This window comes from Emys orbicularis, chromosome 22 (assembly GCF_028017835.1).
Source record: "Emys orbicularis isolate rEmyOrb1 chromosome 22, rEmyOrb1.hap1, whole genome shotgun sequence".
NCBI classification, from domain to species: domain Eukaryota; kingdom Metazoa; phylum Chordata; order Testudines; family Emydidae; genus Emys; species Emys orbicularis.
Genome location: NC_088704.1, coordinates 22,518,092 through 22,534,569, shown reverse-complemented (window position 1 = coordinate 22,534,569; position 16,478 = coordinate 22,518,092). Strand labels below are relative to the sequence as shown.

Below are 16,478 nucleotides of genomic sequence, written 5' to 3'. Positions count from 1 at the left end.
TGCAACTTGAGTTTTGATCAATAGTCACTGTACACTGGTGAAGAATCCATTCTTATGCCAACGTACTTTTGAAAAATAACTTAATTTAGAAACGAGATGTGACAAATGTCCTAATATTTGTTTGTAAAAGGCAACTGATTCCTTTTCAGTCATGATGAAAACCTACTTACATTTTTTAAAGAAACACATTATTTTGCTTTCTTCTTTTTGCAAATACCCTCAGTGCACTGGCTATGCCCGCTGATTGGAGAGGCCCGAGTCTAACCCTAGCCCCATCACAAGTACAGCAACCTAACTTTATGTATACTTTAGGTGAGAAAGTTTGTGCTGCTGGTCTTGGTAAACTACATGGAATTACATCCTAAATCTGGCAACATCAGCTCCGGTTTATTGCTGCTGTCAGCTTTTCTTACAGCTGTCTCTATTAGTTGAGGTTTGTTCTCTGACATTTCAGGATTCAGAGCAGATAGCATTTTACACCTGAAATTATATGTTTTCTCTGTTAAAGGAAGCTGAGGTAGTCATTGAAAGCAGTTCACATTTGATGTCTATATGGTGGCCTGAAACAAAAGCGCTGGGGGTTACAATAGTGTTCCCACTGTGGATATCAGGATGGAAAAAATAAAAAACTTTATTACTAACTGGTCTCTCTGTTGGCAATGTCTGCAGAAAGGTCAATGATTTAATGAGCCATAAAGGCTGAATTCCCCTCTCATCTTTTGGGGGAAAGGGGATTCCCCCTGGAACAGAACTTGGGCAAACTACAATGATCATATGTGTATGAATATGCACAGCTCTGGAAAACAGTATCTGCTAGTTGCTGTGCAGCAATAGTTAAGTGGCTATTTTCATTGTTTTATGTATCTTCTTAGGGTGATAGAGTAAACTGTGAATCACCAGAGGAAGGTATAAAAAAATTCTATTTACATAACAATCAGTTTTAAATTAGGAAACAAAATTGCGCTCTGTTAAATATTCTATAGAGATAGACACTCGGTCTATGTCTACTCAGAAGCACCACACTTTCCAAACTTTTACTTTACTTTTCCAGGCTAGCCCATTTAGTAATTCCACTGCTTTTCTTCTGCAGGGTTCAATTTCTTCCAGAAAAACTATCAGCGTATCTGTTTTATGTAACTCTGTAAGATGTTTTCTCTCCCTGGTTCTTTTTTAATTTTCTAGTTCTTTGGGATTAGTTCAATACTGAGAAAGTGCTATTATTTTAAAATGTTTTTGCTGTTTGACTTGTCTCATTTCCTATTTTGCCAGCTCTACACAATCATATCTTCTACTCTGATAGACGTTTCCAGAATACATTTAATCTCTTCTAACGTGAAACCAAGTCTGCTGCCAAATGGGAGCTGGAGAAAAACTGTTACAGTGCCAGAATCTGTTGCATTAATGCCCCACTATCAGTTACCATCGTTCTATATGTTACAGCTATTCCTCCTTTGGACTGATTAACAATTCCTGCGTGAAGGAGACATGGCTTTCTGGCTCTTTCATTAAATGTATTAAAGACATCTATCTAAGATGTTAAAAATATGTAAAACACGACAAAAAGACAAATGTACATAATGTTTGATTCGGTTTTCTGCCCAAACCACTTTGCAATATGGTCCACTTAATAGTATATCCTATATGAGCCCACCACTCTTAACTAACAACCTCAAACGCCTCAATCAAAATCCTCTAGAAGTTTTTCCCCTTTGCTGATTAGCTGTCCATTTCCTCCTTTCAGTCTCTTTACTTCAACCTTATTCCACCTGCCTCCCATGCTCCCTTTCTTCCCCCCCTTTCCTCCCTTCACTTATCCCTGCCCCCTTCAGTGCCCTCTCTCCTTTCCTTTGTCTCTCTCTGATTCCTTCCCAATAATACCCTCTGCCCCACCCCCAAAAGAATATTGTGGCGCTAACATGACACTTGCAGAACATCATATTGTTCGCTCTGCTAGTATGTTATATCTCTCCCCTCTCCATCTTTTATCTTTTCTATTAAATTGTAAACTGTTCAGGACAGAGACTGTCTCAGCCTTTGTTCAAATAGTGCCTAGCATAATGTGGCCCTGATATCAGTTAGGATTCCTATGTGAGCAGGGTTTTATTATTATTTGTATCTTAACTTGCAGTGTCTAGTATCTGTAGGAACTTAACTTTCCTTCCTTTACATTATTTTCTGTGCTTTTGCTGCATTTCAATTCTTAATGTAATAATAAGTTAGTATTAAAATACTGTTTGTTTAAAGGAATCCTAATTACTTTTGTATCCTGTAAGCAATATATTTAATGCTGTACATTATATAGGACCCTCTTATCCAGAAAGATTCCAAGATGCTTTAGATTTAGTATGAATAGGGATCACTGGCCAGAGTGGAATGCAGCAGGCATTATATGACAGCTGAATTTTCTTAGTGAAGAAAAAACAAATTTAATACACATGGGAGGATTTAAAAACACAATGTAAATATGAGTTGGAATTTAGCCAGGACCCCAGGGCTAACACCTCAACTTGTGCAAAAAATGCACAGGCCTTCAGTGACTAAAAGTGGTCAGGGGCTTGAGCTTGAGTTTGCCTCTCCGGCTGATAGTTTCACAGCCCCATAGAGCTTAGGCCCCAGCCACCGACTCGGAAGGAAGAACACCCATACTAAATCACCCATAGCACTTCTGCCATCACTTGGGTTTTTGCTTTGGCTGCAAATGGTGGTCTCCTATGCAAATATTGACCAGACCTAATATTGCTTACATATGATATCTGACAAAATCCCAGCCCCAGATGGCATGGATGCAGGACTACGTAGTGGTATTCATAAAATTATCAAGCTTATGTACATATGCTCTCTCAAACAGGGTGGAAAAATCAGTGATTTAAAAAAAAAAATCAAATTTATTTAAATCAGATTTATTAAATTAAATACATTTTTAAAAAATACATTATTTAAAATTACATTAAAATTGACAATCTGTGTTAAGTATAAATTTACTAAAATCTATTAATTGGTTACATTAAATTAAATTAAAGTTCAGGCAGTACACGTTTGTTGCCAAAGTTTTAAAGAAAGTCAAACCACTGACCTAGAGGAAATCACTGGCTAAGCATCTGGAACCAGATTTTAAGTGCTAAACCAGCTTTTCATAGCAGTAGCCTCTTTTGCTGGTGCAGAGGGTATATTTTATTTTCAGTTTATTCATCCCATTCAGTTCAGTTACTAGCTCTTTCAAAGTTGAGAAGCCAGCTGTGATTGAAAAATCAGGAAAGCTTCTTTTCCTTTTCCAATCAATGATTAAAAATGAGGTATGAGATGATGAGCTCTGCTAAATCTAAATTTTTGAAGGACGTGGGCCCAGATCGACAAAAGTGACCAGAAACAATCAGTTCAGTTCACTAACTACAGATACTTTGTTTCATCATTTTAAAATGCCAAACAAGTTTTGATACTTACTTTTTTCTCATATATCCAGCACATTTAAGCTAGTTTTATTTATCTGTTCATTTTAAAACATTTTTGTGCATTTTAAATTTCATTTCATTTTCCATCCAAATCAAACTTGACACAAATCACAAGTAAAAAAAATCATCTGGTAAATAAGAAATGCATCATTCACCATTTAACGTAATACAAAATGCAAACATTAATTGGAATAAACATATTAAACTATATAATTGCTTACACTATATGTATACACATTTATTTACCCCCTGGTTAGCAGAAAGTACCAAATTTAGTGTAAGCATTATATCTATTTGCAAACCCACATGTTTTATTTCTTACCAAGCAATTAATCTACTTTTTGTTAGGAATATAACTAAAAAGTACAAATGCAAAACAAGATTAAAATCAATTATTTAAAGCTTTGATTTAAATCAATTCACCCTGCTCTGTCAACATACAGCCCAAATCCAGTTCAGTCTTATTCTTATTAACTTTAAATCTGGACTCTCTTTCTAAGACTGAAGTGTAGAAAATACTGAGCAGTAGTTTGATAGCACGTTACATAATTCATCTTGCTAAGTCTCCACATTTGAGGAATGTAGGTAGGAATGTTTTAAAGGATGTTCAGCTTATCCAGTTTCCCTGACTTGAGGACAGTTTCTCTTTGAGGAACCTTTTCTTTTTCTTCCTTTCTTTAAATTGTTCCTAAGATTGTTCCATAATTATAGTCCTGTTTAGAGCCAGAAAAGAGTAAACTAGCTAAGCTATTTTGTAATTATATTTATATTTTTAAGACATTATTTCATAGACTAGATTGTTACTTAGTCTGTGTAGTATTTAGAATTCTTGTAGTGAGGGACTTCATTTGTGGAGACATTTTGCCACATGGCTGTAATTATGTTATTTGTTAATGTCCTAAGGTAGATTCCCATTAGAGGTATGTTGTGGATGCTAGAGCCAGAACAAGGAGCTGTTGCTGTGCCATCCCAAGGCGTCTAACCTGGACTTTTGTCCCTTCAATCCCATGAAGACCGTACACTGCATTTTGTGACAGATACTAAATCTCTGTGGGTTGTTAGTTCTTGCATGTGCACAGCAGTCCTTGTAGATGCGTATCTGGTGTGAACGGAGCTATTCGCTTCCCTGGCTGCAATGGGTGCTTGGACTGCACAAAGAATGCAGCATCCGGCGTTTAAAGGCTTAATTTTGTTACAGTTCTGTGAAAATATTTGTCCTGCAGAATGAATCTAGCAAGGAATTTTTATAGCATATATTTGCAGTGCAAATAGTAGGATGCATACAGAACTCCTTTTTTTATTTCCTAAGACTATATCATTATCCCATTTGTAGACCTGCAGCTGAGCACTCCAAAAGCTCTCTTACTAGATTGTCAGAGATCCCCAAATAAAGGGGGGAAATGGAAGGTTTGAAGGTGGAAAATAAGAAAACAAATGTATTTGCGAGTGAGTAAGGCTGTGTGTCTGTCATGGAAGTCACGGATTCTGTGACTTCCGTAGCGGCCAGTGCAGCTGGCTCCGTGTCCGGTGGCCAGCAGGAGGGACCCTTCTCAGGTGGTGGTATAGCCCCCACGAGAATATAGTATTCTATAGTATTGCAACTTTTTTTTATGGAAGGGGCCCCCAAAATTGCTTTGCCGCAGGCCCCCTGAATCCTCTGGGCGGCCCTGGAAACTGTATCTTGTAATTGAGATTGTCTTTGCAGCTTGTCCATTTTGTGAAATAAAGTAAAATATTCAGTTTTGTAGACTACAGTGTTTTGCAAGTACAGATTGCAGGTGCTCTCTCTAAATGGAATAAGAAATTCCACCTCTTATTTCTTCTGTAACATTCCATTTGTTTTCAGTGCCCATTTAAATAACTCTTACTTACTGTAATGTTTATTTCTTCCTTTACTAAATTCTGACAGTAACAACCAGCCCTCAAAAGTGTCTTTAGATAGTGGGTTGGATTGGAATAAAGAGGCAAAGAAATTCGTTGCATTCGAGCAAAACTTATATTTGAAACCAAGAAAGGCTAGTAGAAGTGATAAATTCATGTGCTGTGCATTTATCCTGCTAACCTTTCTTCTTCCCCAGCGAAGTTTGTAGTGTAGGAAATTGAGACCATGTGTATGGATAAACTGAAAACTACACTCCAGACCTGTTTTCAAACAATCTTGAACATCCTCAACATTTAAAAAAAAAAAAAAAAAAAAAGTCAGAACGGGTCTTTTCACCTGCCTTGATTTTCACATGTGAGGCTCTGCTTGGTGCATGTGTGAGGACAAAGCAGTTCTCCAGAAGTAATCCCCTCACCGCAGAGGAAAGCTTGCCAAAGTCCTGTGGTTTCTACAGAGCCCTGTATAAGCTGAGTCTCCCTGCTGGGATGGAATCAGTTAGGGAGGCCCCTTCCGCCTGTTGATGGGAATATTCTAAACTAGAGCAGCTGTCCCTGACATGAGTGTGTGGAGGAGGGGTGTACTAACCTGTGGGCTCTGCCCTTGAATGCCGCCTGGCCCCCGTGGGCCTCTAGGAGTTAAGGGGGTGGATGACCAGGGGGTGGGGGCGGGAGCCACGTGTCGTTAGGGCCGGGTCTGGTCCTTATAGGGGCTGTGAGTGCCTGAGAAGCCCCGTGCTAACCCACCGTGTGTTCCCTCCTCCACAGGCATATTATGGAACCGAGCCTGGCAGGAGGAGGCGGAGGTCCAGGGGAACCAGCACATGCCGTGGCACTGCTGCGGGGTCTGAGTGCGCTGCGCTCTGAGCGGAGCCTGCTTGACGTGACAGTGGTGGCCGGGGGCTGTGAGTTTGGGGCGCACCGAGCTGTGCTAGCCGCAGCTTCTGGCTACTTCCGTGCCATGTTCGGTGGGTCACTGCGAGAGTCCCGGGCCGAGCGGGTGCGGCTACATGGGGTGGACCCTGAGTGCCTGGCGCTGCTGCTCGACTTTGCCTACACTGGTCGGGTGGGGCAGCTGGGCCCCGACATCGCAGAGCGGCTGCTGCGTGCCGCCGACCTACTGCAGTTCCCAGCCGTAAAGGAGGCATGCGGCGCTTGGCTGGCCCGGCAGCTGGAGCCGGCCAACGCGCTGGACATGCAGGACTTCGCGGAGGCCTTTGCTTGCCCAGCCCTTGCAGCTGCCGCACACCGCTTTGTGCTGCGCCATGTGGGTGAGCTGAGCACGCAGTTGGAGCGCCTGCCGCTGGCGCGGCTCATCTCCTACTTGCGGGACGATGAGCTGTGTGTGCCCAAGGAGGAGGCTGCCTTCCAGCTGGCACTGCGTTGGGTGCGTGCCGATCTAGCTGCCCGTGCCCCGCTGCTGCCGCAGCTCCTGGCCCATGTGCGCTTGCCCTTTGTGCGCCGTTTCTACCTGCTGGCGCATGTGGAGGGCGAGCCCCTGGTGGCGCGCTGCCAGCCCTGCCTGCGCCTCCTGCGGGAGGCCCGCGACTTCCAGGCTGCCCGCTATGACCGGCACGACCAGGGGCCATGTGCTCGCATGCGGCCACGACCCTCCACCGGCCTGGCAGAGATCCTTGTGCTCATTGGCGGCTGCGACCGTGATTGCGATGAGCTGGTCACTGTTGATTGTTACAACCCACGCACGGGGCACTGGCGCTACCTGGCCGAGTTTCCTGAGCACTTGGGCGGCGGCTACAGCATAGCGGCGCTGGGCAACGACATCTACGTGACAGGTAAGGACGGGGACATGTTGGATCTGATGCCCTGAGGAGTGTTATCTGGGGAAAGGGCCACAGCTGGGCATCATTCTGGAGGGAGCCCAGGTCTGGCAAGGGGTGGGGGAACGACTTTAGGTTTAAAGATCAAGGGGCTTCGGCAAAGCTGTAGGAGAGGCCAGAACTGAGATCCCTGACTTTTCAGAGCACTAGTATTTTTATAAAAAGTTCCCTCTTTTCTTTGCCATTAGTCCCAGGATGGACTAAGTATGGCTTGTTTTGGGTTCACAGAGTAATGATTATTTGAAGTGAGATGTGCTTTCGTAATTAGGGTGTCTCTTGCAAAGACTCCGAAACCGTTCTGTTGCTATGCTAAATGCCAGGGGAAATGATTCCTTGGCTTCACTGAAAATGTTGAACGCGTGTGTTGCATACGTTCTAAGCAGACACGCATTCCAACAGCCTGTTTCAAAGGGCCCTTGGCATCTCCACGGTGCAGTAACACTTTGTTCTGTTGGGAGGCTTGCATACAAGTCTGTGTAAAGGTATTTGTCTACATTTTTATTGTGACAGACTTCAGGGCTCTGTAGTTGGTTCTAAGTACAGGCTAGTGCAGTGTGTGGGTAAAACTGAAATGGTTTTGTTATTCTGGTAGGGGTTATAAGCTGCTTCATGGGTCAGATTTGTTCTGAGTTGCTAATAGGCTTGGAACTCAGAGGTGAACAGGAAAATAAGTATGTATGCAATTTTATATATTACTTACTTGACTGTGTGGAGAAGCAACCTCCTGAACACTTTATTTTTAATGTGTGGGGTCCATCGTCCAGGAGACTCTTCCACTTTGCGGTTATGTTAATGTTTAAATTTGTAATGAAAATATTTAGGTTTCCTACAGTGGTTCTTGGTTTTTCACAGATGGACCATGTCTGAAGTTCTATTCAGATGTTTGGCATAAATACAAGATTTCATTTTGCAACAGGGATTCCTTTTCCGTAGTTATTCTCGTTTTGGGATGGATTTAGTAGCTGATCTCAGACAGGCAGCTGATTCATAATGACTAATACTAGTGAGTATGTAGAAGAGCATTTCAGGACCCATGTTGGTGTAACTTCCCAACTGTCTGCTCAAGACAACAGGGTAGGAGTCTGATTTCAGATGGTTTTGAAATTCCTGCCGTGATGAGAACACTGAAGAAAAGCAGAATTTAGAGAAAAGTAAGTAACACAGGGTGCAACACAAAGTACACTATGTACGCTTGTCACAGGGTCAGCGGGCGATGCTCTGGAACTACTCCATATGAGGCTAGTCAGGACTCTGGGGGAGCCTTATCTCTCTGAGCTGCTGTCTCCAGGGCAAGAAGCTTACACAGCTTCGACCTTCCTGGATCCGACCTTGGAGCATTCAGCATCCCCTTCCACACCGTGCACTTTCCGCAGTGAGCCCGCCTGGGCGGGGCTCCCGGGGAAGCCAGAGGGCCCCGCATCCCAACTCCGCAGTCAGACGTGACTCTCAGCCAGCCGGTAAAACAGAAGGTTTATTAGTCGACAGGAACACAGCATAGAACAGAACTTGTTAGCACAGAAATCAGTGACTTTCAGCCAAGTCCATCTTGGGGAGTCCTGGGACAGAAGCCCTGGACTCCCCCTCTTCCAGTCCCCCCAAGCAGACTGCCAGCTTCCAGTGACAGGCCCTCAGACACCCCCATGCTCCTCTTCCTTGTTTTTGTCTCACCTCGGGGACAAAGAGTCACTTGGTATCCCCCTCCTGGGTTTCAGGTTACAAAGGGCACCGGTCATAGCATATATTCAGGCAGTTGGAGCAGCCTGACCTGCCTCAGAGGTCTCAGCCAAAATCACACACTCCTATTCCCACCACCGAGGTATTGGTGCAGCACACAGGGAAACTGAGGCATACACAGTATTCATGCAAAACAGTAAAACTCACATAGGCTCAACAGTAAGACTCACATACAACATAACAAGGGAAAATCCCCACCTCGTCACAATGCTTAAAGTAGAAACATACCAGAAAGTCTTCTGATACTCTAGACTTTAAATGACATTGAGAGTCATTGACCTTGGCATAGCAGTGTGTTTATGGTATTGAAGGGCAAAAGTTGTTTCTTTCTCTAGTGTACTCCCTGACTCTTGTCAGTTTGTCACAGTTGCCACTGTAACTATACCAGTATAAAGCAGCAACCTCACCCTCACCCCCAGTGTGGGTGCAGTTATACCAGTGTAAAGGGACCCAAACAGAAAGAAGCTATACTGTATGATGCACCTTTTTACCAGTATAACCATGTCATCAAAATTCACACCTCGAACAGACATAGTTATACCGATAAAGGTTGTATGTAAACCAGGCCTAAGTGAACAGAAAGCTCAATCTCTGACTTAACAAAAAGGATGTTTATGATTTAAGTAATGTCATAAACATGATGATGTGCTAAAACGGAATAATTTTGTATTAACACTGCTGCATCCAAAGAAAGTCACGTATGGTAGTATTCAAAAACAATGTAAGGTTGATTGACCTGGAATTCTGAATGCCAAACATTTTGTCACACACCTTGTTGTGATTGCTGACTTCTTCCAAGAGTCTTGTACTTGCTCACAGGATCTGTTGTCATTGAAGATGCACTGATAACTGTTTTGTATTTCACATTACAGTTGTAGCTCGGAGGAAAAGAGATGTAAAGGGAAAGCTTAGAAGCAGATTTTTGTATGAGGCAGTAGTGAAGTGGGGTCTGGTGTCTCAGGTTGTTCTTTAGTTTATGGAGCTTGCATGTTAGGTTTGCTCCACGGATATAGTTGTCAACTATTGTAGAAGTGTGAGTTGGACTCTTATCAGTACCTTTGCTGGCTAATCATTGTTGAAAGTTGCTCTGTATTGGGTCACCAGCTCCAAGCCCTCTCATCAGGGGTGTGGTGAGGGTTGTAAATGGGAAAGGGAGAAAAGGATTAGGAAGTTAGCCAAACGTGGGATACATGTTTTGAGTTGATAATGCATCAGATTTTGTCTGGGCACCACATGGGTGAATCTCCTCTGAGATACTGGGAGTAAATGGGAGACAAATTTACAGGCTCGTTTGGAAATTTCCAAATAAATTTGAGGTTGAGTGGTACCATTAGCCTTGAAATTGTTGTGAAACAAACTGCCATTTTCCTCCTGTCCCTGAATATTTTAATAACAAGTAGAATGGGGAAGTAGCAAAATTTGTTATAGTATTGGAAAGTAGTAACATTTTTGAATACCTAATAAAGGGCTGAGTTATTACATAAAACCCCTCCTCTGTCTTCCTCCCCACCCCCCACGTACAATGGGACATATTGCGCATTATTTACTTATGAAATGTGCTCTCTTCTGTAGGAGGATCAGACGGGTCAAGGCTCTATGACTGTGTCTGGAGATACAATTCTAGTGTGAATGAGTGGACAGAAGTGTCTCCAATGTTGAAAGCAAGAGAATACCACAGCTCTACAGTCTTGGATGGACTGTTGTATATCATAGCCTCAGACAGCACAGAACGTTACGACCACTCCATAGACGCCTGGGAGGCTTTGCAGCCTATGCTGTACCCAATGGACAACTGTTCCACCACATCTTGTCGTGGCAAACTCTTTGCTATTGGCTCTCTAGCAGGCAAAGAATCCATGGTTATACAATGTTATGACCCTGAAACTGACCTCTGGTCCCTAGTGAACTGTGGACAGCTGCCTCCGTGGTCTTTTGCACCAAAAACTGTGACTCTTAATGGACTTATATACTTTATAAGGTAAGGAATACTGTATTCTCCACCCCACCTCGCCCCACGGTAGACTGATTTTTTGAGAAATAGTGTAGAAGGATTGGATTTAAATCCACAATTTGGGAAATAGAGGCAATTTTACAATCTGGACTGAGGAGAAATCTACTTTAAAGTAGAATCCTTGAGTTCTGTTGGCTTTTAATTCAGTTCTACTGTTACTTTAAATACACACATAGAAACGCAGATAGCACACGTGAAATAAGAGAACATGAGATGAAATGGTTTGTTGTTGTTTTTAAACCATTGTGAGTTGAGTTCTAATGGTTCAAATACTTACCCACTTAAAAAATAAACTGAAAGGCATTCCATCACTGAAACCCTTCATCTAGTGTACTGTCTTCGTGTGTGAGCAAATGTACATTAAAAATAGTCCCTAGAAATTTTGTTTTATTACCTTTGGGTTTCCTTAAAGGAATAAGTTGTATCCATGATCTTTATTTGCTGCATTTGGATTTGTTCTTGCTCAGTCCAGCATCTTGGCTTCCAGCGGCTGTTTGAAGTTATTCCTCTCCCTCTTTCAATATTCAACTAATATTGAAAAGGTTCTTTCATCAAAATATCCATCCTGTACGCTTGCAGAGCCAACTTTACTTGCTGTTTTCAGCAGACTGGTAGTTCAAGGTTTAGAATTTCTAATGGTTGAGTAGTTGGCCCATACACGCCTCTGTCAGGGTTGCTGCAGCAGTAGGAAGTCATTGGTGATTCATTGGGAAAGCAGCTGAGAAAATTACCTGACACAGCAAAGGAAAAATTCGTCCTCTTCTTCACTCCTCCTCGCCTCCCCCCCCAAAAAATGCTGCAAAAGAGATATTTTTCTGATAGTTTATAAGGACAATCTCAAAGCAATAGGTTCATATACATGGGACCAAAGGGTAACTTATTAACCAAAGTTGCTAACTTTCAGTTTAGGTGGATTTTTTCTTTATTAAGTGAGAATAAAACTCTCCCTCTTCTTTACAACCAACCCTAGTTACAGTTATAAATATGGCATCACAGCAAAACTAGCCTCTTGGGTTACTTCTATATTAGAAACAACCTTGAGATGGGAATGCCTTGTTCTTATTCAGACAAGCATGTGGAATCATTCTTGCTCCTGTTTTCCCTCCCAGCACGCAAGCAGTGTGTTTTCACTTTCATTCTTGGAAGTATTTGCCTCATGCAGCACTGTTAATTATAATAAACATTGTAAACTGTGATAACTCTTCTCTGTAGAAGTGGCTTGACAGCAACTTTAGGATTTTTAAAGCAGTATCACTAAAAGGGTTGTCTTGGCTCTTCACTTGAATACATGAAACTCCTATTAATGCTCTATTTGAGGTATACAACAGGTGGAAGGAGAGATCACAGTGTATTTAAGTTGTTTAGAATCTTTGGGTCCGTAGAACTGAATTAAACAAGTGTGATTTATAAATGCTTGACTCCCATGGACCATCTTTCCTCTACATAGACACCTCTGCTCTGAGATTGCTTCCCAAAGTAGCTCAAACTAAGGAAACTGGTTATAAAGCATGTACCTTGGGAACCATAAGAAAACTTGTGCATTGGTTTTTTAAACCATGGTGAATAAAAACTGATATTAAAATATTTAAAAATCAGATTTTTTTTTTTTTTAATTTTAAATCTGAGGGGTTTTTTTTGTTTGTTTAAATACAGGTTTGTTTTTAAAAAATAAACTTATATAAAATTAAAATTGAAGTTGACAACCTATGTTAAGGCCTAAACTTACAATAATTTATATTAAAACTATATTAAGTTAAAATAATAATAAGCAGCACATGTTTGCTGCTGAAGTTTTACAGAAAATTAAACCATTAAACTGGTGGAAGTCACTGGCTAAGCACCTATAACCAGAGTTTGTTGAAGTGCATAATCAGCTTTTGACAGTAGTAGGATCTTCTGCAGATGCACAAAGAATATTTTTTCGTTTCGGTATATTCGGATAGTTCAGTTCTATGACTAGTTCAGACAAAGTTAAGATACAAATTGTACATTGGAAAAAGGAGAAAAGCTTTTCTTCCAATCTATACTGGGTGTGAGAGGTTGAGATCAACTAGTTCCAAAATCTTGAAGGACAATGGGGATCAGAAACAATCAGTTCAATTCACTAACTACAGATAATACTTTGTTTTAACAGATCAGTAAATGCAGAACATGTTTTGATGTTCTTTTTTTTTCTTATGTATCTGCACATTTAAGGTAATTTTACTTAACTAATAAAAAAATTAAAGTGCTGATTTTTGTGCACTTCTTTATTGAATCAGAATTTCCAAATAGAGCTTGACACTAAATCACAACTAAAAAATTATCTAACATAATAAAAAAAGTAAAATGTAAGAGTCTGAATAAATGCAAATTAAGCTTTATATTTGCTTAAATAAAGTGTATCAATATAGTGTATCCTCCTGGTTAACAAAAAGATGCACCAAATTTAGTGTAAAGGTTATATTTAGTTGCAAATAAATATGTTTTAATGGTTACCAACCAGTGAGAATCAACTTTCTTTAAGAAAATAACTATAGTACAAATGCAAAACAAGATTAAAATCCTTGATTTAAATCAAGGTTTCCTGCTTGATGATTAAAATCAAGTATTTAAATTACATTGATTTAAATAAATCCACCCTGTTTGTAACTAATAATAACTATAGTTCAGAAACCTGGATTTTGCTGTATACTAAGCAGACCCTTTTACAAGCATGATGGCTTCTAAACGAATGGCCATCAGGAGAGGTGGTGCTCTGGGATGTCTGCAAAGACACTTATTTATTTCACCTTCCTCTTTTTTCAACAAACTCTGTTGCTATTGCTTTGATTGGAATAAGCAGATGATCTTGTTATCTCTGTCATCACTAGAGTGCTTTTCGTAGATTGCAAAGGACATGGTAGTTCTTGGAAAATCAGTAACAATGTCTGAAAAATATAATACTCAGTTCTAATTGTCTTGGACTCACTTTTCTTCTCTCATTCAAATTTTTAACTTTTTATTAAAGACTTTATAGCCAGAGATTGAATTATCCAATAAAAGACGTCTATACCAATTGAAATGGATTCTAATACAGTACATAGTTTTTACTTTAAATTCAATTAACTTAGTTCTTGAAACTGATTCAGTTAAAATGGAAGCTCAGATTAATTAGTGGTTGAACTAAGTAGAAGATTCTGTATTCTTAGGTAGTCTTCCAACTTCATTCTTGATAGGACTTTCTTGGATTTACTTTAAGTACTGCTGTGACTGCCCTGACCTTGTAATCTCCATATTCGTATGCCAGCAAATTGCATTTCTGTGTCACAATAATCCTTCACCTGTTGCTGTCACACTCCTGTCTCATGAGTGGAATGGGTAAAAGAAGCCTTGTGGGATTATAGTGCTGCTGTCAGTTCTTCCATTACAGACCTCTCTCCAGCCTTTATTCACACACACCCCCACCCCGGTCTAAACTTGGCACTGGCTGAAGTCTCAGTCCAACCCTTTCAGGGTTAATTTTAGGTGGGGAGAGGTTTAAGTCACCCCAGAATATCAGTTATTTTTCTAAGATGTTCTTGTGCACTCATATCACCAAAGCCAGATTCTTTTATCCGGTACAAATTTGCAGGAAGTTTATCTGTCGTGGGACCCAAATGTGCACATTTTGAAAATAAATAGATTTAAATAACATGTTTAGGATTGGCCTGCAATTATCAGCATAGCACAGTGGTGCTTCTAGGTACTATTTGTAATACAAATAATTTTGCATTCTGTCTTGGGCAGGCAGCACGGCTGAATAACCATGGGGCAGTTCATAGAATCATAGATTAGAGTTGGAAGGGACCTCAGGAGGTCATCTAGTCCAAACCCCTGCTCAAAGCAGGACCAATCCCCAGCTAAATCATCCCAGCCAGGGCTTTGTCAAGCCGGGCCTTAAAAACCTCTAAGGAAGGAGATTCCACCACCTCCCTAGGGAACCCATTCCAGTGCTTCACCACCCTCCTAGTGAAAAAGTTTTTCCTAATATCCAACCTAAATCTCCCCCACTGCAACTTGAGACCATTGCTCCTTGTTCTGTCATCTGCCACCACTGAGAACCTCCAAGCTCCATCCTCTTTGGAACCACCCTTCAGGTAGTTGAAAGCAGCTATCAAATCCCCCCCCCCCCTTCATTCTTCTCTTCTGCAGACTAAATAACCCCAGTTTCCTCAGCCTTTCCTCATAGGTCACGTGCTCCAGCCCCCTAATCATTTTTGTTGCCCTCTGCTGGACTCTTTCCAATTTTTCCACATCCTTCTTGTAGTGTGGGGCCCAAAACTGGACACAATACTCCAGATGAGGCCTCACCAATGCCGAATAGAGGAGAATGATCACGTCCCTCGATCTGCTGGCAATGCTCCTACTTATACAGCCCAAAATGCCATTAGCCTTCTTGGCAACAAGGGCACACTGTTGACTCATATCCAGCTTCTCGTCCACTGTAACCCCTAGGTCCTTTTCTGCAAAACTAGCCACTCGGTCCCTAGTCTGTAGCACTGCATGGGATTCTTCTGTCCTAAGTGCAGGACTCTGCACTTGTCCTTGTTGAACCTCATCAGATTTCTTTTGGCCCAATCCTCTAATTTGTCTAGATCCCTCTGTATCCTATCCCTACCCTTTGGATTATAAACTTCTTGGGGCAGGGGAGTGACTTAATTAATCTACCACTCCTCCCAGTTTAGTGTCATCTGCATCTCCCATCATCCAGATCATTAATAAAGATGTTGAACAAAACTGGCCCCAGGACCGACCCCTGGAGCACTTCGCTTGATACCGGCTACCAACTAGACATGGAGCCATTGATCACTACCCGTTGAGCCCGACAATCTAGCCAGCTTTCCATCCACTTTATAGTCCATTCATCCAGCCCATACTTGGTTGTAGGCAGGGGAAGGCAGAAACACTGCCTGGGTGTTCTGGGCTCATTCTGCCTCCAGTGTATGGTTCACTGCACCCAACTAGCTGGGTAATCTTTTCAAAATCAGAATTTATTTTTTTAAGTGCAGTTTTGACTTTGGAGAAGCAAAGAAGTGCTATTCACGTTCTTTGGACACAAGCACCAATTCACAATAAGTGAGGAGACTTCCTATGCGTAATGATGCAGCCCACTCGTAGTCCATAGCTCTTCAGCACCAGGGGCTACGCAGATCCATTGATTTCTGGGCTGGCCATTGATGCTGCATTAGAGGAGCCACATGTAGCAGTTTGGAGTGTGCACCATATCTCATGTCTTAGTGCAAGTGCAATTTGATCAATGTGCATGAGTTTGTGAATGTAACCAGGTGGAAGCAAAAGTGCTAATGTAGCACTTCAGGCACTTGCTTGGACTACTTTCACCCATGCTTGATGAAATGGGGGGAGCCTTTACAGCTCTCTAAATAGTGGTTTCCTTTTTTCTTTTATAGAGATGACTCCGTTGAAGTGGATGTTTACAATCCAATGAAGAATGAATGGGACAAAATCCCTCCTATGCTTCAGGTAGGATGTTGACAATGAGTTCATTTTAAAAACTGCTGGAAACAATTCCTTTGGATTATAAACTTCTTGGGGCAGGGGAGTGACTTA

General features: G+C 41.5%; 1 protein-coding gene across 2 annotated transcripts in view; it reads left to right on the top strand.

Annotated features, from left to right (window-relative positions):
* The window catches only part of KLHL21 (kelch like family member 21), a 33,448-nt gene that overhangs the window by 12,111 nt on the left and 4,859 nt on the right, over positions 1 to 16,478 (top strand). For both annotated transcript variants that reach the window (XM_065421438.1, XM_065421437.1), the window contains exons 2-4: positions 6,096 to 7,120; positions 10,472 to 10,877; positions 16,319 to 16,391. In XM_065421438.1, coding sequence (XP_065277510.1) covers positions 6,096 to 7,120; positions 10,472 to 10,877; positions 16,319 to 16,391 — 1,504 coding nt within the window. The remainder of the gene's footprint in view (positions 1 to 6,095; positions 7,121 to 10,471; positions 10,878 to 16,318; positions 16,392 to 16,478) is intronic.